Genomic DNA, 20580 nt, shown 5'->3' on the forward strand with positions numbered 1-20580 from the left:
AAAATACATAAATAAATAAATAAATAAAATGACCTGTCTTGCTTTATGGCAGGGATTTCAGATATACCTCTCAGGGCAGTGCACTAGTCTCACAAGGTATAAAGAAAATCAATGACTCATCTGAAAGTTTTCTTTTCTACAATGCTGCTTATGGAGATCTGATTTAGCTGAGAAAGTGAGAGATAAGAACATTTAGCACAGCAAAACTCTTGAACTTGAACATGAACTCTTAACATATAATGTGACAGTTTAAGAGGCCTTACATTTGATCTGTAGTTTTATTGAGAGAGCCTGTTGGACAAATTATAGGCTGGGAGATGAGACCACCTAAGAGTAGTACTTCCAGCCCATCAGAGATATTATTATCCGTGGTTATTCCAGGGTGACCTGGGGAAGCTTGGGAATCCTGAAGATAAGATTTCAGTCCAGAATTGCTACAGTAAATCATGTTATCTCCTTCTCCTAATGAGGATATGGGATTCCGATGAGAAAATTAATTGGCGATTATGTGTATTCTTAGTTTCTGAATATCAAAGGCTTTAAATACCCTTCAGGTTGTTAAAAACAACTTTTTAATAGGGGTTAGCATAGCTGGCAAAAGAGTTATAAAGTTATATTTAACCTCAACTGAACTCTTTCATGTCCTATCATTAGCATTGATGTACATAATTTAGATTTCTTGAGTTTAGCTAACTATAAGTTTATCTTTTGATATTTATTTGGGTTAAGAGGCCTGGGGAGGTGTACGAGCCCCTGAGACGGCAGCAGGCTTGGACTGGGATTCAAAATAAGCCCTGGCATTTCAAGAAGCCCAAACAGCCCCACACCAGCCCAATAACGAATGACTATTAATTGCATCTTACATCAGCCCCTCTAGGATTTGCCAGAATCCACAGATTGCCAGTCTGGGCTTGGACCTCCCAGACCATATACAAACCATAGAAGAAATTTGGATACTTAGAATCTACATAACAGGTTCCCTGTGTGTAGGAGCGACTTTATACATTGTTGTTAAATAATGGGTTAAATGCCAAACTCAAGTCCTACAATATAACTCCACTGTCTACATGACAATGTTAATGTTAAGTTGAGCTCTTCGTTTAAAATCAGTTACTGCTTCCAGATTGCTGAGCATATTATTAAGCACTCTTGGTTAATGATAGTAACTACAGGTCAGCATAAGGCCAGTTTTAAGATTAAAAAAAATGCTAAATTTGTGCTATAAGTAATTTCAAAAATGCCTTTAAAGGGTATTTCTAGCGCTCACCAAATTAGCATGAATGTTTTAAATTGCACTCGCGAATAGCGAATTTGATCAGAGTAGCATTAATAGAATCAGGAGAACCGAGTGGCCAAATTCTATTTATTGTTCCTGCAGTTGTTAAACATATTAAGTTGCAGCACTTTCAGAATGTGAGGATTTGCTCAGGTCCTGCAGTACAGCTGGGAGATTTGATGCTTTAATGTATGGGAGGGAAAATAAGACAGCATACTATTATGCTTTATTTATATATACTAACATAATCTGCAGCGCTTTACAGAGACTATACGTCATTTACATAAGTCGGTGTCCCAGTGGATCAACAGTCTAAGGTCCCTATCATATTTACAGACAGTAGGGTCAATAAGATCAGGAACCAATTACCTGCCTGTATATTTTTGGAGTGTGGGAGGAAACCAGATTCTTATTTACCAATGTTTACTCATGTACTGCCTGCGGTGGCATAAAGTGCATATGAAGAGAATACAAAAGGTGTTTGTTTTCCATAATGAATATCTAATAATGGGATCCGTTATCTGGAAACCCGTTATCCGGAAAGCTATGACTTATGAGTAGGCCTTCTCTCACAGACTCCATTATAATCAAATAATTAAACATTTTTAAAATGATTTCCTTTTTCTTTGTAATAATAAAACAGTCGCTTGTACTTGATCCAAACTAAGATATGATTAATCCTTATTGGAAGCAAAACCAGCCTATTAGGTTTAATTCATTTTTAAACATTTTTTTAGTAGACTTAAGCTATGGAGATTCAAATTATGGAAAGATCCCTTATCTGGAAAACCTCAGGTCCCAAGCATTCTGGATAACAGATCCCATACCTGTAGTCCCCCTTTCCCCCTTCCTCATTCTAGTATCAAGCTCCCTATGCTACAGGATTGGGGCTTTAGCACTCCTTACTATTATTTCAGTAATTTCCAGGAAATGTAGTGCACTAACAGAATGGGTTGTTCAGTTAGGGAAATGCATTCCAAAGACTTCAGCTATTACACTGGAGCCAATAATTGGCTGCAAAGTTACAAATCCAAATATTAGCTTTTTAAATGGCTTTCCCTATGTTGTTCTTTCATCATAGAAGCTTTCATTAAACCATTTAAACAGAAGCTGTACCATAAAGAGGATATTGGATCATCAAAGCACACAGGAATTGTTTCCATATCTTAATACAAGTTAGATAACAGTTAAGATACGGAGGTTCCATTTCAGAAATTAACTTAGCAATTTTTTCTGAAAACTGTCCTTTAAAGTGATACTGACACTAAAAAAACTACTTTTTAAAATATGAATGTACATTAAAAGTTACCTATGGGTCATGTTGATCATTTTTTGCTGAGAGGTTTGTTTTTGCAAGTAATTGTAAATTGAAGTTAATAAACCTGACTGTTTTGCCAACCTGACTATCCCATCTCAGCCTGTCAGAGTTTCTAATGCTAATGGACTCCTGCTGCACAAATATGGCAGCCCCCTTATACATGGGGAACATCGGGCATCCGACAGTTATAAGTAGCTTTCAAAGGCAATATTATGATAGATGATAGAAAAGAGTTTAATTTCTGGTGTCAGTATCTCTTTAAGAGGCAATAATCAGACAAAATAAATTTTGGCAGGCATTTAAGTTTAAAGGGGTGGTTCACCTTTAAAGTAACTTTTAGTATGTTACAGAATTGTTAATTCTAAGCAACTTTTCAATTGGACATCATTTTTTATTATGTATATATATGAATTATTAGTCGCCTTCTTCTATGTCCAGATTTCAAAGGGGGGGGGGGGTCACTGACCCCCATCTAAAAACAAATGAATTGAAAGCTCCACACTTATTGTTATTGCTACATTTTATTACTCATCTTTCTATTCAGACCCTCTCCTATTCATACTCCAGTCTCTTATTTAAATCAGTGCATGGTTGCTGGGGTAATTTGAACCCTAGTAACCAGATTGCCGAAATTGCAAACTGGAGAGCTGCTGTATAAATAGCTACATAACTGAAAAACCATAAATTAAAAATACTTGCAAATTGTCTCTTTTTATATCATACTAAAAGTTAATTTAAAGGTGAACAAACTCTTTAAGTTAAATTGCCTAAACTCTAACGTACTATATGCTATTGTTTAAGGAACATGTTTGACTACAGGGTCAGAGAGGGGTGTGAATCCCACTGGGGCTGCTACCACAGGGGCTCCCACACCCCCCTGGCCTAAATTGTTCCTGCTTTTAATATTCAACTGTTGGAAGGTATGTGAGTGGGAGCTGTAAATGAGTGATTAATTCATTAAAAAACAAAAGTTTTACATGTATCCCATAAATAATAATCATGGGAATTAATAACCATGGAATTAGGGCAAAATTGTTATTTAAGGTTTGAACTGAAATCGGTTTCATTTGTGCATGAATGGTCTTGGAATCTTGTCCTTGACTGAGATCAGAGAAATGAACTCTATAATAAGAATTCATGCCTTCTTGTGAGTTCTACTGATACTACAGTTAGGCAGGTTAAAATATAGTTAAAAGTTTGAAGTTGATGGACGTGTTTCTTTTTTCAACCTAACTTACTATGTTACTGAGTTTTGGCCGAATCCTTGTGCCTGGCCGAACCAAATCCGAATCCTTAAAATCATGTGACTTTTCGTATTCCAAGCCTTGTTTTTCATGTTATCCCTCTCAGGGGATACAACCAAATTCGTACAGCCAAAACAAAGGGGTGCAGGCCCGGACTGAGAATTAAAATAGGCCTTGACATTTCAGGTACACAGAGGCCCAATCAGCCCACACAGAGGCCCAAACAGCCCCCACCAGCCCACTAAATACTGACTTTCTATGGCACCTTATAGCAGCCCGTCTGGCATTTGCCAGAACCCACAGATTGCCAGTCCGGGCCTGAAGGGGTGACTAACTGTACAGTTGCTTTGGGACATGCAGAGGCTGAAATGTGTCCCCAAAATGTGTGCTGTTCTGTTGCAATTTTTGCATTACTGCATTGGGTGACAACAATATCAATATATAATGAAGGAGAAGGTGGCGTCAAATACAGGTATCCGAAAATCCATTATCCAGAAGGCCATCTCCAATACAGTCCATTTTAATCTATTTATTAAAAGTGTTAATGTGTATTTCCCTTTCTCTGTAATAATAAAACAGTATCTTGTATTAGATCCCATCTAAAATATAATTACTCCTTATTGGAAGCAAAACAATCCTATTGGGTGTATTTCATGTTTGAATTATTTTTTAGTAGACAAGTTATGGAGATCCAAATTATAGAACGATCCCTTATCCAGAAAAGCCCAGGTCCACGAGCAGATTCGGGGAGATTAGTCGCCACAGCGACTAGGGTAGGGGGAAATCAGGGGGACGGCAGTTCGGGGAGATTGTCGCCCCGAAGATGAGGAAATTTGTCGCTGGGCGACTAATCTCCCCGAATCTGCTTGTGTGGCCTGACCCTAAAGGAGAAAAAAAGCGGAAAAGATCTTCAGTGGTAAAGTCACATTGGGCTTGCAAAGAAGCCAAAAACATAAAAGGGTTTGTTTACATTATTCTGGGGCACAAGGGAGCGCTAAGGGACACAAGAACATGCCCAGGGTCGGACTGGCCTCCCGGGGCACCGGGAGGAATCCCGGTGGGCCCCAGCCTTGGTGGGCCACTTGGACCTATACTTAATGACCTGCGACTGCATTATAAAAATTATTTATTTTGTGTTCAGCGTGCGGTGCAAGATGTAATGGAAGGAAATGGTATGCCCCTTTCGTATTTGGAATGCAGCATGCAGGCAGCGTGTGGGCCTCACCAAAATCAGAAGTGCACCGCTCCGGTGTTTGGCAGTGGGCCCACGCACCGCCTCCCTTGTCAATAGAAGCCAGGTAGTGTCCATTGATCGTCGCGTCACTTCCGCCCTTCGAGCCTGCCTGCCTGAGACTGCCAGTACTGCTGTGGGGTTGAAGCCGAGGCTCAGGCTGCTGCTGACTGAAGACGCCGCCGCTGTTGTCACGTGATGTGCGTGTGTGTCATCATTTGCTATTGGCTGCAGGCTGCACGTTAAATGTACGATTGAGGCAGGAGGCAGCCAGCAAACCTGACATGCGCATTTAGGTGCGGATTTTTCGTGCACATTCTGGAACTGGAAGCGACGATCGTAGGTTTGATATCCTCCTCTCATCTTCTTCTTTACAACAGTTCAGCAGGCACCGCACCAGGCAGCATCAGCTTGACAGTGGCACTCCCTGTCCTCCTAATTGGCACTGGCACGTCATATTTAACCAACCAAGGACTGGCTGACTTCACTGGTTCTGAAGCCTCCAATTGAACCCCTTGTTGCTGCATCACAGAAGGTACTGACTTTCGGTCTAAGTCTAACTAAACAAAAATAAAAAATAAAAATATTGAAAAATTTCTTAAAATGTTCTGTGTGTCACTGACTTTTACTAGGGTGGGGATGAACAGAAAAAAAGTTGCAAGGGGGTATTATGCCTTTAAGTTAACTTCTACTATGTTATAAAATGGACAATTCTTAGCATCGTTTCAATTGGTCTTCATTTTGTATAATTTTAAAATTATTTGCCTGTTGCTAAGGTAATTTAGACCCTAGCAACTAGATCAGTGCTGAAATTCCAAACTGGAGAGCTGAACAAAATGCTAAGAAATAAAAAAAAAACACAAATAATAAAAAAAATGAAGACCAATTGCAAATTGGGTCATGCTAACATTTGTATGGGATTCTGTCATAATTTTTATGGTGTAGTTTTTATTTCTAAATAACATTACTTACACTGCAAATACATTACTCTAATATATAAAATGTAATTCCTGAACCAACAAGTTTTTTTTTGGAACTGTAATATCATACCTCACAACTGTCCCTTTTTCGGAGGGACAGTCCCTATTTTGACAGCTCAACCCGCAGTCCCTCATTTGTACTGGAAAGTCCCTATTTTCTCTTCCCTGAACAGCCAGAAAAAGAAACAAAGTTTCTAACTTAATTGGCTTTTAGCAGAGAGCCCAGAACAGCAAACAGGTGCAAATAAGATACTTTGTAACAATTTTGAGACAAAAAAAAACTATTTAGATAAGGAGAAATATTTTCAAACTTTCATAACCTGCCAAATTTTGTAAAATGAACATGGTAATTAGGGAGTGTGGCCACAGAAAGGGGTGTGGTCAACAAATTTTGCTGTGCTACGTGTGAAAAAATGATTTGCCCCTCTTTTTACTTCCAAAATGTTGGGAGGTATGTAATATTAGTGTGTAGATGCATCTCAGATTATTTTGCCTGGGCATGTGCTTTCAGAAAGAGCCAGCACTTTAGGATGGAACTGCTTTCTGGCAGACTGCTGTTTCTCCTACTCAATGTAACTGAAGGGGTCGTAGCAGGATTTTTACTATTGAGTTCTATTCTAACAGGGTTGTAGGGAGGGGGTGTGGGCCCTTGAGTTAAGGTTTCCTGGTGGGCCCCAGGCACCCCAGTCCGACACTGAACATGCCCCAGGGTAATCTGCATTTTACTCCTTGTGCCAGATTGAAATATATTTTGCACATTATACAGGTATGGGACCTATTACAGAAAAAAAGGAAATCAATTTTAAAAATCAGAATTATTTGATTAAAACAGAGTCTATGGGAGATGGCCTTCCCGTAATTTGGAGCTTTCTGGATAACAGGTTTCCAGATAATGGATCCCATACCTGTATACTATGTTCTGCTTGGGAGCTGCATTTCTAACCTGTTTTGGTTAAGATTTACAGTAGATCTGCTTAAGGCAACAAGCTTGTAAACTTTAATGTATCTCTGTGAGAACACGAGTGGGAGATGTGTTGGTGGGTGGAAACATGCTGAGTGTTGTTTTGTCGAGGTTAAGTTTGAAGAAGCTTGAGTAGCTAACATAATAAAGCAGCTGGACACTTATAAAGAAGGTGTAAGATTTAAAGGAACAGTAACATAAAAAATGAAAGTGTTCTAAAGTAATACAAATACACTGTTTTGAGTTTGCTTCAGAAACACTACTATTGTTTATATAAATAAGCTGCTGTGTAGCAATGGGGGCAGCCATTCAAGGCTCAGGTTACACAGCAGATAAGCTCTGTAGAACATAATTATTTATTATTTATTATTTAACCTGTGCCATATAGTCTTTTTTAAATTTCTGCCAAGGCTACACAGCAGCTTGTTTATATGAACTATAGTAGTGTTTCTGAAGCAAACACATCAGTTTTACCAGTGCAGGACAACAGTACATGATATTTTCATTCCTTTAAAACACTTTAATTTTTTGGTGTTACTGTACCGTTAAGGTTTGCAGCTAAGGTACCTTGGTACATAATGATCTCCCACTTTTTGGGCACTCATGCCTCAAACTGAAGAGGCCAAATCCATATTTTGTACAGGTGAGATCAAAGCAATCGGTGAAATGCTCATACAGAGGCTGGTAAACTATCAGCTCCACCGACCAGTTAATATTAACAAGCTTAAGTCTTATTTATCCTTCCTGTGCGGCTAGGTTAGCTTTTAATCAGTTGGATGTATGCAAATCTTCTTTTGAAACAAGGCCGAAATGTGTGTTTTTATAGAGCATAGAAATGTTTATTTTGAGAGGGCAGGGAGGGTAAAAAAAGGCAAGAGAGCAGAAAGCAATAAAATGTCATAAATCATAAGTGCAATCAATGAGTGCTGAATGCACGCATAGAGGGAATTCAGGATAAAAATAGTTTATACAACATATTAGAGGGCATTAAAAGCCTTTATTAAAATGTAAGGCACTGGCTGCATAAACATGGGGTACCTTGCAGGTGTATAACAGTCCTATGCTCTTCCTTGTGGTTTACTCCTAACATTTACAGTAGGGATGCACTGAATCCAGAATCCTTCTGCCTGGCCAAACAGAATCTGAATCCTAATTTGCATATGCATAATTTGCATATGCAAATTAGGGGGGATTGCGTGACTTTTTGTCAAGAAAGTAAAAAATGTTTTCCCCTTCCCACCCCTAATTTTGCATATGCAAATTAGGATTTGGTTCGTTATTCGGCTGAATCTTTGCAAAGGATTCAGGGGTTCGGGGCGATTAAGCGATTATTTGCAGTGCCGAGCAGTTATTTTGCAACAAATGTGAGAGGGAATGGTGGGGCTGCACATAGGGAACACAAGTGGTGGGGAGTGGACATGGAAAAGCAATATTTAGTTTACATATAACTGGGGTACAAGCATAAGAATACAAAGCTTTATGAAAAGAAGACTCTTTGGGCCCCAATATGTGTAGGGCAGCCGCCATGCACCTCCTAAGGACAGCTCAGTCTATCGAGGGATACAGGTTATTAAAGGGATTCTGTTATGATTTTTATGGTGTCGTTTTTATTTTTAAATGACACTGTTTACACTGCAAATAATTTACTCTACAATATAAAATGTCATTCCTAAACCAACAAGTGTATTATTTTAGTTGTAATATTGGTGTGTAGTCAGCCATCTCAGGTCATTAGGTCATGTGCTTTCAGCACTTTAGGATGGAACTGCTTTCTGGCAGGCTGTTGTTTCTCCTACTCAATGTAACTGAATGTGTCGTAGTGGGGCCTGGATTTTTACTATTAAGTGCTGTCTTTAGATCTACTAGGCAGCTGTTGTCGTGTGTCAGGGAGTTGTTATCTGATCGCCTTCCCATTGTTCTGCTGATGGGCTGCGGGGGGGGAGGGGGTGATATCACTCAGATTTGCAGTACAGCAGTAAAGAGTGACTGAAGTTTATCAGAGCACAAGTCACATGATTGGGGCACCTGGGAAACTGACAATATGTCTAGCCTGATGTTAGATTTCAAAATTGAATATAAAAAAAGTCAGTTTATTTTGAAAAATGAATTCTGCTGGAGCAGCACTTTTAAAAAAAACATGTTTTCTCATGACAATATCTCTTTAAGTTGACATACAAATAACTACTGTCTCTGATGCAGCATATTTAGTCCAAGGTGATATTGGAGGCATTGTAACTAAATGTGGCCCTTTCTGCAACTTTGATTACATCATATAGGGATGACTTTGATAACTAACATAGGGTGCTTCTGGCTGCAGCTGTTTGTTAGGCACCATGAGGCCATCAATACAGCCCCAGGAAGATATTTGCAACAGACAAGTTGTATTTCATATAGGCACCATGGAATTCCTTAAAAACAGTTAAAAATTTAAAATTTACAACCTCTTCATTTTGGTGCCTCAAGCATGTTACATTTTAACTTGACATGTATGGATTTTTTGCTGATTAACTCCCAATATATATATATATATATATATATATATATATATATTATATATATATATATATATATGTATATATATGTATTTACATAAACGTGTACATTGACCTGTTTAGAGAAGTAATTTGGATAACATCCATGTTTCAGAACTGTTAAACTCATAACTATTTACCTATTTTCTCCAAATAAATAAAGTTTGTTGTGGTGCTAAAAATGAAGGGGCACAGAAGAGTGGCTCAGGTTAAAACATGAACAGGCCTAAAAGTTATTACTGAATGTAATTATTATTAATACCATTGAGCTGTTTAGATAATTTCTCCAATACTTGGACACAAACAGAACGCAGAAGCTTTGTGTACCACTCGTGGGTTTCCCAGCTGAAGAAGAATAACTTGTTTTATTTGTGGTGTTTCCACTTTATGAGTTTTTGAGAAATTACATATAATGCAAATCTTTAGAGAAAAAAATTAGATTTGTGAAAAAAAAAGAAATTCGAATTTTAGTAATTAGACCCTATAAGCAGAGATGGGCCAACCGGGTGCCCTAGGCAACCCAGGTGGTCACCTCACCTCCCCCTGTGTGCAAGTGAATATGTGCATGCTTAAGCTATGATGCCATGACAGCAGGCATGATCAGGGAGAGTGCCAGCAGGAGTACCTGGAGTAGGAGTAGGCAGAACATTTTTTAAAGGTACCTGCCCAGAGCCCCCCCTGTCATTGCACCCTAGGCAGGTGCCAATTCTGCCTACCCCTAGTTCAGGCTCTGCCCATAAGTATTGGGATACTCAATTTAGGAGTAAAATAATGCATTTTTGAAAAGGACACTGATTTATATAAAATGATGCATTATTTTGAGGTGTACCTTATTTGGACCTTTGTATCGCTTTAATACATTGCCAAAGAATAGCTGAAAACCTATAACAAGCAACTGCCGTACCCACATGTCCTTGTCTTCCTAAACAGATGATGTAAAAAAAATTGAGTCTGCTCGGCACCCTGATAATCGAGACCAGCAGAATGTGCCAACTGTGCTTACTATGAAACTTGGCAAGACCCCGTGCAATACTAATGGGGAAAAACAGCGAGACAGGCTGTGTTGGTACAGTCCAGTGAGCCTGTTAATGCATTATCAGCAAGCAAAGCTAAGGCCGCTCCATTCATTCTACACGAGACCTGCACTTTAGCCAAGCGAATGTCATTTGTTTTATCTTCCACTTCTGTTCCTGTAACAAATTATCTTTTAAAATGAGCAAGAGCTGTCCTTGGGTTTCCCTGTGTTCTCGCACTTGCCAACAGTTCTATTTTCTCTGGCACCTCTCCACTCACTGAAATAAAAAGGAGTGATAGTGTAGCGCAACTAAAATGTTACTGAAAATGACTGCAATATCTGTCTGCTTCCTACTCGCCTGACAAGGGTCCATTCATTTTAAGATATCGTATCTTAAAAGGAAATTATACTGCATGTATTAGTTAGTAGGATTAATCTTCAAATTTTGCCCTTAAATAGAGGGCCAAATAGAGCTTGTTCTAAACACCTACTCTTTTTCAGGACTGTATTTTCTAGGGGGCGTCACATGGGTGCCTATGCACGGACCTGTTATCCAGAATGCTCGGGACCTGGGGTTTTCTGGATAAGGATCTTTCCATAATCTTCATAAGTGTACTAGAGAATAATTTAAACAGAAACCCAATACAGGTATGGGATCTATTATCCGGGAACCTGTTATCCCGAAGGCTCTGAATTACAGGAAGGCCATCTCCCATATACTCTGTTTTAATCAAATAATTACAATTTTAAAACGTGATTTCCTTTTTTAATAAAGGAACATTATCTTGTACTTGATCCAAACTAACATAAAACGAATCATTATTAGAGTAAAAACGATGCTATTGGGTTTCTTTAATGTTTACATTTTCAAAAATGAATTAACCCCAATAGGACTGTTTTGCTTCCAATAAGGATTAATTATATCTTAGTTTGGATCAAGTACAAGGGACTGTTTTATTATTACAGGGAAAAATCATTTTGAAAAATTAGCATTGGTATTATTTGGTAAAAATGGAGCCTATGGGAGATGGTCTTCCCTTAATTCTGAGCTTTCTGGATAATGTATTTCCACATAATAGATCCCATACATGTATAGGGAAAACATTTTTTATGTGCTTCCCCTTGGGCTGCCAGACACTTGCAACAAAAGCTGGTGGCAAAGGTAAGTGGGAGGGAGTGCCATACTCCTACTGGCTTGGCATATGGGCAATAGTGTTTCTGCAGATCTGGAAACACAGACAAGGGACACAAGGGCATCAGCTTCTATGTGCTTAGGGCAGTGACATACATAAATACACCACTGTTCATTGGATTTATATACACACAACAATAGCCTTGTTGTTCCACAAACATCTAGGGGAAAGCATGGTCTTCGGTAATATTTTTATTGAGCACATTAGGCTGAATATATAATTGTACTGCTATAGATGCTCTGTTAAAGTAGTCAATATAGAGGGTGTTGGCATCTCTATGTGCTCCATCTGCATTTGACACTATGGGTCAGATTCAATCATTCAATCAGCGTCGGACTGGAAGCCCACCAGAGCTTCTGTCACAGGGCCCCATGTCTCCCCCTCAGGGCTCCCCCACCCCTCCTCTGGGCCCCCCTACTACTGTTGACACCCTCATAGAGGCCCCATTCCAGCCACAACCATCCTCCAGGGTACTTGTGTACTTGTGCTGTAGTTGTGGCTGCGATTGGGGCTGTGGGGACGCGATCAGGGTAGGCCGTAGGCGGGTGTGGTCTGGGTGGGTAGGGCCAACAAGGGCTGGGGCTCACTGGGTTTTTAAACTGTGTCCCACCAGCCCAGTCTGAGCCTGGATTAAATTCAGTAAAAAAAAAAAAGGTTTATAAAAGAAAGCTCATGGAGAAGATTCAATTTAAGATGCAATTTAATTCAGAAAAACTTCTCACGGTTTATCACATGGAAACTCTATTGAAGTATATGGGAAAAAACTAGAACCGAATTAGGAGATTATTCTCAAATTAAATATCGTCCATGATAAACCATGAGATACTGTAGCTTTTTCACTCTGAATTTAATCTGGCCTAATGTTTGAATCATTTTTTACCTGGAATGACATCCTCCTGCCACTTTGCAGACAAGGTAGGTGTCATCCCAAAAATGGTTTTATGATTAAAAAGCTCCCCATGGGCACAGTGGCAGGTAGATGCCATTGTCACTGCTAAGAGACACTGGGTGGCATCTGACAGTATTCTCGTTTTCTCCACCAACATTTCCACCAACGCTTCATCTGACATTAGCCTTAGGTCTTATTATCATTAATAACATGTACATTCCATGGGTAAATAGGACTGATGTTAAAAAGCTATATACATCCATCAAGTTCAAGCTACTACTCAAACAACCCTACCTATCTTCTTGTTACTCAATCAAACCACTACCACCGAAAACCTTTTCCTTGCCTTGATCTCTAGCTCTCCATCCCTGTGTTGCTCAGATATTTTCGTTATTATGGTACATGCTTGGAACTGGCCAGTTCCATTATTGAAACAAAAGTGAAAAGTCTATACGGCAGCCACAGATTCCATGACAGTTGAGCGTATACTTCTAGGAAAGATAGACATTTCCAATTGGGCACCATCCCTTTGATCTATTGACCGTAACTCAAGTTACCAATGATGTGTTGCTAAATCTCTTAAGGCTGACCCCACAGTACCATGTCTAGCAGAGCATCACTAAGCTGCACATTAGTTTGTTCAAGCAGGTGCCACACAGCAGAGGATTGTGGGAATTCTCTCTGAAGACCTTATAGGGCAGCTGTAGAAATTAGCTTTTACTTGTCCCCCATGTTGTACAAATAACTGTGTTGTTTTTAATGTTCCCTTGTTGCTTAGCACTAATGAACCGTACCAGACCTTTAAGGCTTTGCCCTCCTCCCCTGCTACCAGCAATTGCTGACTTTGTGCAATGCAATAAGTGGGAGCCAGTTTTCGGTAAAGTCAAGGAGTCACTGAAGTATTCTAAAATAAGATTTAATCACTGTACCATACACATTCAATCAACTGATGTACCTTGGAGCCAGGCATATATGTAAATGTTATGATTAAATGAAATATGTTGTATACCTCTATACTTTATATATGGGGTGGTAGGGATAAAGGCCACTCTGCTTTTTAAACTGTTTGAGTTACAGGCAAATCTAAATGTAATGGAGAAAGAGAAACAAAATAGGAGTGCTCAGCCATTAGAAGCTGACATTTCATTCAGGATTCCAAATAACAGGTTTTAAGCGAACCTTAAAAAAACTTCAATACATAACTAAGAATATACGGTACGCCAATTTTGATAAATCACTTTAGAGTCTCTCCAAAACTATTCAGGCCCGAGGGTTCTCAGATGGACATTTATTTACAGCTTTGGTGACTCACTCTGTTTAAAGAGAAATAGCTTAGTCCCTGTGCCTTTACTGTATATGGCCACAGAACTCCTTTGTGTATCAATCTTTATAAATTACAGTAGCAAGTAGTGATGGGCGAATAAATTCACCAGGCACGAATTAGCGCAGAATTCCCGTGTTATAACAGCGGGCGAATAAATTTCCGAATCTCTCGTGAAAATTCTCCAGTAAATTCACCTGCAGCAATTTCCGATTTTTATGATTTTTTGGTGAAAACATTCGAAATGCTCGATTTTGCATGAAAACTTCAGAATTTCACAAATTTTTCGTGAAAACGTCCAATTTCACAAATTTTTCGTGAAACCATCTGAATTTCACAAATTTTTCGTGAACTTTCCATTTTCACAATTTTTTGCAAATTTTTCGCCGTTACGCGAACTTTTGCTGGAAATTCGCAAATCTTTCAGTGAATCTAAATGGGAGAGATTCGCCCATTACTAGTAGCAAGTACAACGTATATTATATACTATATCAATGGTCATAGTAACTTGTGCATGGATAACTCAAACAGTTATTTTTAAATTCCCTTAGTGTATTCAGTATAACCTGTAAATGCCTTTATACAGGATCTAAAAGGCAGTGCTCTAAATTCAGGAAAATCATTTTTTATATAGTAACCTATAATTATTATAAACAGTAGTAAGACAAGCCTCCAACTTACCCTTCCCAGTCTCTAACCTTGGAGAAAAAGGCCTGCTTTTCAAATATATAGCGAATAAAGTATCCCCCTCTTGTAAAATATAAGGATATTATAAGTTGCTGAGGAGTTTCATGACCATATAAAAACACGAGGCCGAAGGCCGAGTGTTTTTATACAGGTCATGAAACTCCAAGGTAACTTCTAATATCCTCATATTTTGCAACTGGGGGTACTTTATTTATTATAATACACAAATTTTAGTGAGTCATGTGACAGAAATGACACCAGACAGAACTCACCGTTTATAACTGATGACATCAGAACTCACCGTTTATAAGGATATAATTTACAAGATATTCATGGCTTTTGTGTATTATATAGTAAATAAAGTATCCCCCTCTTGTAAAATATAAGGATATTATAAGTTACTGAAGAGTTCCATGACCACATAAAAATACGAAGCCGAAGGTCGTGGAACTCTGAGGTGACTTCAAATATCCTCATATTTTGCAAGGGGTTACTTTATTTATAATACACACGTTTCAGTGAGTCATGTGACCGAAATGACATCACTAAGCTTCGATTATAACCCATGACATCACTAAGCACCGTTTATAAGGATATAATTTAAAAGGATATTCATGGCTCTTGTGTATTATACTAATATAATACACAAAAGCCATGAATATCTTGTAAATTATATCCTTATAAACGGTGAGTAGTGATGTCATCAGTTATAAACGGTGAGTAGTGATGTAATTTCTGTCACATGACTCACTAAAATTTGTGTATTATAATTAATAAAGTACCCCCAGTTGTAAAATATGAGAATATTATAAGTTACCTCGGAGTTCCATGACCTGTATAAAAACACGAGGCCTTCGGCCTCGTGTTTTTATATGGTCATGAAACTCCTCGGTAACTTATAATATCCTTATATTTTACAAGAGAGGGTACTTTATTCACTATATAAATGATTGGTTAGGTTCCCTGCCCAGGCCTTTATACTGCTGGGCTCTCAATGCACACAGAATACTGGTAATAGTGTATTAGTCTTGTATGGTGTGTATAAAACCATTATAAACCCTACACATAAATAAGACATGGAAAATGGCTCTCTAAATGGCCAAATGTATGTGGACAACCCTTCTAATTACTGGAAATGGCTATACCAACACATATCAAAGCCAACACAGGTGGTGCTACCGCATACAATTACATTGTTGACAGGGGCGTAACTATAGAGGAAACAGACCCTGCGGTTGCAGGGGGCCCAGGAGTGTAGGGGGCCCAGTGAGACCCTAATTAATTAGCAATTTTAATATATCTTGGTAAAATAGGCCAACTTATAAATATTTTGGGGCCCTAAATTGAATTTGCTATGGGGCCCAGTAACAACTAGTTACGCCACTGATTGTTGACTATTCCATGATTCTTTGTGGAATCAATTTAGGGAAGGCCCTTCCTGTTTCAGCAAGTTAACAACCCTGAGCATAAATAAGGTCCATACAGAATTGGTTTGCAGCGATAAAAGTGGAAGAACTTGAGTGGTCAGAACAGAGCCCTGACTTAAACCCAACTGGACTCAGATAGGCTTTTGTGGGGACTGATTTATTTTCACTTATAATAAATGTGATTTTTTTATTATCATAGTTGCCTGAGAAAATTCTTTATATAGTCCTGTGGGATGAACTGAAAATCTGATGCTAATCGAACCTGACCCAAAAGATAAGTGGCCACTTAGAGCAAAGTTCAAAAATAATGTTCAAGCATCTATGTTCAAGCATCTGGTGGAAAGCCTTACCTAGTAGCGATGTGCAAGTCAACCTGCACTTGACCCTAACCCGTTCACTCCCAATTTACACCCACCCAAACCCGCCCGGCACTTCTATTCATAGGCCCGTCTTTGACCTGCCCAACTCTGATGGCAAAAAATGGGGGTGGGGCAGGCGTATGCCTATAAATAGACGCTGATGCAAAATAAGAAGCTTGGGAATGGCAGTGACCCACAAACTGTGTGTGAAAGATGGCATGAACCTGCCCATCCCGAGTTTCGGGTCTGTCTGCACATCACTATTACCTAGTTATTTAAATCCATTCAGTGTCCCCACTTTCAGCATGGTGGGAACATTTTATCATACAATATATGTCTACTAAACAATGATCTTTTTGCAGACAAATTACTTCCAAGGGAGTGAGCTCTGCATCTCTTTGTATTAACACTGTTAAATACAGGAACATTTACCAGCTGAATATATTATGAAATACATTCTCATATGCACAGCACATATATTCAAGGTATCGTTTTCGATAGATATAAACTGCATCAAATTGATATCATCCTTATCAGATTTCATAATTACTTACCATCATCCTTGTCTGGCAGAATGACTATCTGAGCAGAAGGGAAATCCAAACCAATTTTCCCACCCATGGGCATGCTCAGACTGACATTGAAAAACTCAGCCTCCTCGTACAAGGAATCATCTATGATAACCACTCGGCACGTTTTCTCCCGATCCCCTTTGTCGAATCTCAGAACGCTGTTGTGGTCCTCAGGCCTCGATATGTAATCAGAGTACGACAAAACGGATGTTGGGACGGTTCCAGAAGCCGTTCCTGCAATAGATGAATGAAATCCAAATTATACTTGCAATTTGTCAGGTTTTGATATGTCTTCAAGGCAAATGCTCAACAACAAAAAGCATGATCAAGAATTGCTTATAGTTACGGGGAACATGATTGCTTATCTCTTTGGCTTTGATATCTAAGTGTTTCACCAAAGTTATGATAGAAAGCAATGATGTAGGAATTCTGGCTAATGGTAAAGCTTACACTGAATCATTGTAGGATCTCACCTGAGAACAACAAAATCATATATGGCTACCCTAACATAGAGGGGGGCATAACTACTGTGAAGCAGACCATGCGGGGGCCCAGGGATATAGGGGCCCCATGAGGCCCTAATTAATGAACAATTTCAACATATATTCAACATATGTTGGGGGCCCCTAAAATTAATTTGCTGTGGGACCCAGTAACATCTAGTTACACCACTGATTACATCCTCATTAAATGCAATACTTTGGCTTTATTCTCTGCCGATTCTGACTAATCGTGAGCATATGGACCTAAGAACTCAAACCCTGTCATCACCCATCCTTCTTAGGGCCTATAAATTCTTATTCATGACCTCAGTTATAGGGTGAAACCATCTTAAACCTTCAGTGTCCTTCTTCCACACCAATGTCCTGAGCATTAGGTTATTCTCCAGTATATACCAGCTAGGGATGCACCGAATCCAGTATTTGGGATTCGGGCGAATCCCCGAATCCTTGGTGAAAGATTCGGCCGAATACCGAACGGAATCCTAATTTGCATATGCAAATTAGGGACAGGAATGGAAAAAGTGGAAAAAAATCTTCTTTTGTCATGAAAAGTAACGTGCTTTCCCTACCTGTCCCTAATTTGCATATGCAAATTAGGATTCTGATTCAGTTCCGCCAGGCACAAGGATTTGGCCGAATCCCGAACCGAATCCTGGATTCGGTGCATCCCTAATACCAGCTATACCACTATTACTAATATTATAAGCTTGTTATTATGCAGCCTTTTTTGTGTATTTGTTTTTAGTTGGAATATAAGAGGGCTCATTTACATCCACAAGTGCAGTGAGCAAAGTGCAATTTCAAGTGAAATTGCCATTTTTTACCCATAATGTTGCATTCACCCCCCCTCCCCCCCAAATGCCAGTGTTGTGGCAGTCGCATGTGGGTGTTGGCCAAGGTGTCAACATTAACACTTCTACTTTGCCATAAATTGGACGCAATTGCACTGAAAGTCTTCCGAGTCCAGTTGACGTCATTTCCAGCATGAAAGTAACATGTGCACCCAATTTTTTAGACACAACTGCTCTGTGCCTATTGATACACAGAGATGAGGCAACTCTATAGCTACTCCTTGATGTGGAGGTGGTGGTAATTTCAGACTTTTTCCAGTGATCCCCTATCAGTGGCACATGAGCAACATGTTGCTCACCAACCCCTTGGATGTTTCTCCCATAGGCTTTAAAGCAAATATTTTTGAATTCCAGGCTTCGAGGCAAGATCTCGTTGCATAAAAACCAGGTGTACTGCCAAAAAGAGCCTCCTGCAGGCTGCCAGTCTACATACAGCTATTAAATAGCCAATCATATCCTTAATTTGGCATTTTTTCATGCTTTTGTTGCTCTGCAACTGTTTTTACATTTGAATGTGGCTTACGTTTAAAAAAAGGTAGGAGACCCCTGGTCTATAGGTACAGATGAACTGAGGCACAAGGCACTTTTGCTACCTGGGTTAAATTATGGGGGACAAAACATTTGTAACACAGTATTATTGTATGCAATGTTAATCACTGCGGGTAAAATCTGCATATAACATAATCTCTCCATAATAACATTGGGGGCAATTTTGAACAGTTACATGACTTGTGGTGACTTACATTGCGGCAATGACAAGGCATTTCAAATATTTTATCGCCTGAGAATTAACATTTATAGCACAAAGTCCTATGTGTCATTGCCCTTTCCATAAAAGAGATTATATCAAAGGGTCAGGCAGGTAAAGTTTTACCTTGCTGTGTATAGCACAAAACCATCATTTCCTGGTTCAAATCTCCACGTCTCCGGACCGGAATAAACAGCTCCCCAATGTCTTCTTCAATTTTGTAAATTGGCTCTGGGATAAACACAGTTGACTCTGCAGAAAAATAGAAAAGATCACTGTAAATGGCTGAACTGGATGTAAAACCAAAACATGCAAAATACGGTCATCCTTTAGGCTCGAAATATCTATCCTGGATGTATTGAATCAAGTATTTCACAGCAGAATTACTTCTATGTGGGGGTTGGAGATTAAAACCCTTTTTTACATTTGTTTTAGCATAGGGCATAATTAGTATTAATTAACTTGGTGTGTTGCTGTATTTCCCTTCCCATTTCATAGAACCTGATGCACTGGTCATTGTTCAAGAACCTAATTTTCTAATTTACAGTGTAAAATTGGCCGGACAATGAACAACCTTCTATTTATGCAACTGATCGATTAAGAGTCAAAGACCCATGATCCATTTGAGTTGAAGAAGGGTGTTGTCTATTCTATCCAAGTAATTTGGAGATAAGTATTTGATCACAACAGCCCGCTTTTTATTCTGCAAAGATGTAATGATATTGCACCCTTACAAGGATCCTTACATTATCAGTAGGTACAAGTCACTTATTTTGGACCATCACTGCTGTTGTTAATCCAGGGTATCTAATCATTGCCAAAAGTTGTCTAATGTATTTCCATTCCTCTCCACTCTCAAACTATACTGCAAGCAAAGTGTGTATCCCAATAATGTAACTGTTTCCCATTGCCCGTGATCCACTAGCCTTACACAGTTATCACAATGTCCATTTGAGCAGGGAAGTTGATGGGCCAGGGCAAGCTATCCAGTGTGCCCTCCCTTAAAGGGATACTGTCATGGGAAAAAAAAAATGTTCAAAATAAATCCGTTAATAGTGCTGCTCCAGCAGAATTCTACACTGAAATCCATTTCTCAAAAGCACAAACAGATTTTTTTATATTCAATTTTGAAATCTGACATGGGGCTAGACATTTTGTCAATTTCCCAGCTGCCCCAAGTCATGTGACTTGTGCTCTGATAAACTTCAATCACTCTTTACTGCTGTACTGCAAGTTGGAGTGATATCACCCCCTCCCTTTCTCCCCCAGCAGCCAAACAAAAGAACAATGGGAAGGTAACCAGATAACAGCTCCCTAACACAAGATAACAGCTGCCTGGTAGATCTAAGAACAACACTCAATAGTAAAAACCCATGTCCCACTGAGACACATTCAGTTACATTGAGAAGGAAAAACAGCAAACTGCCAGAAAGCATTTCTCTCCTAAAGTGCAGGCACAAGTCACATGACCCGG

At 39.2% G+C, this 20580-nt stretch overlaps 1 protein-coding gene across 2 annotated transcripts in view; it reads right to left on the reverse strand.

Annotated features, from left to right (window-relative positions):
• Nucleotides 1-20580, reverse strand: part of frem2.L (FRAS1 related extracellular matrix protein 2 L homeolog) — a 133712-nt gene that overhangs the window by 50807 nt on the left and 62325 nt on the right. For both annotated transcript variants that reach the window (XM_018247633.2, XM_018247634.2), the window contains exons 5-6: nucleotides 19233-19358; nucleotides 16987-17238 (exon numbers count right to left, since the gene is read on the reverse strand). In XM_018247633.2, the coding sequence (XP_018103122.1) occupies nucleotides 16987-17238; nucleotides 19233-19358 (378 nt within the window). The remainder of the gene's footprint in view (nucleotides 1-16986; nucleotides 17239-19232; nucleotides 19359-20580) is intronic.

The sequence above is a fragment of the Xenopus laevis genome, chromosome 2L (genome assembly GCF_017654675.1).
Source record: "Xenopus laevis strain J_2021 chromosome 2L, Xenopus_laevis_v10.1, whole genome shotgun sequence".
NCBI lineage: Eukaryota > Metazoa > Chordata > Amphibia > Anura > Pipidae > Xenopus > Xenopus laevis.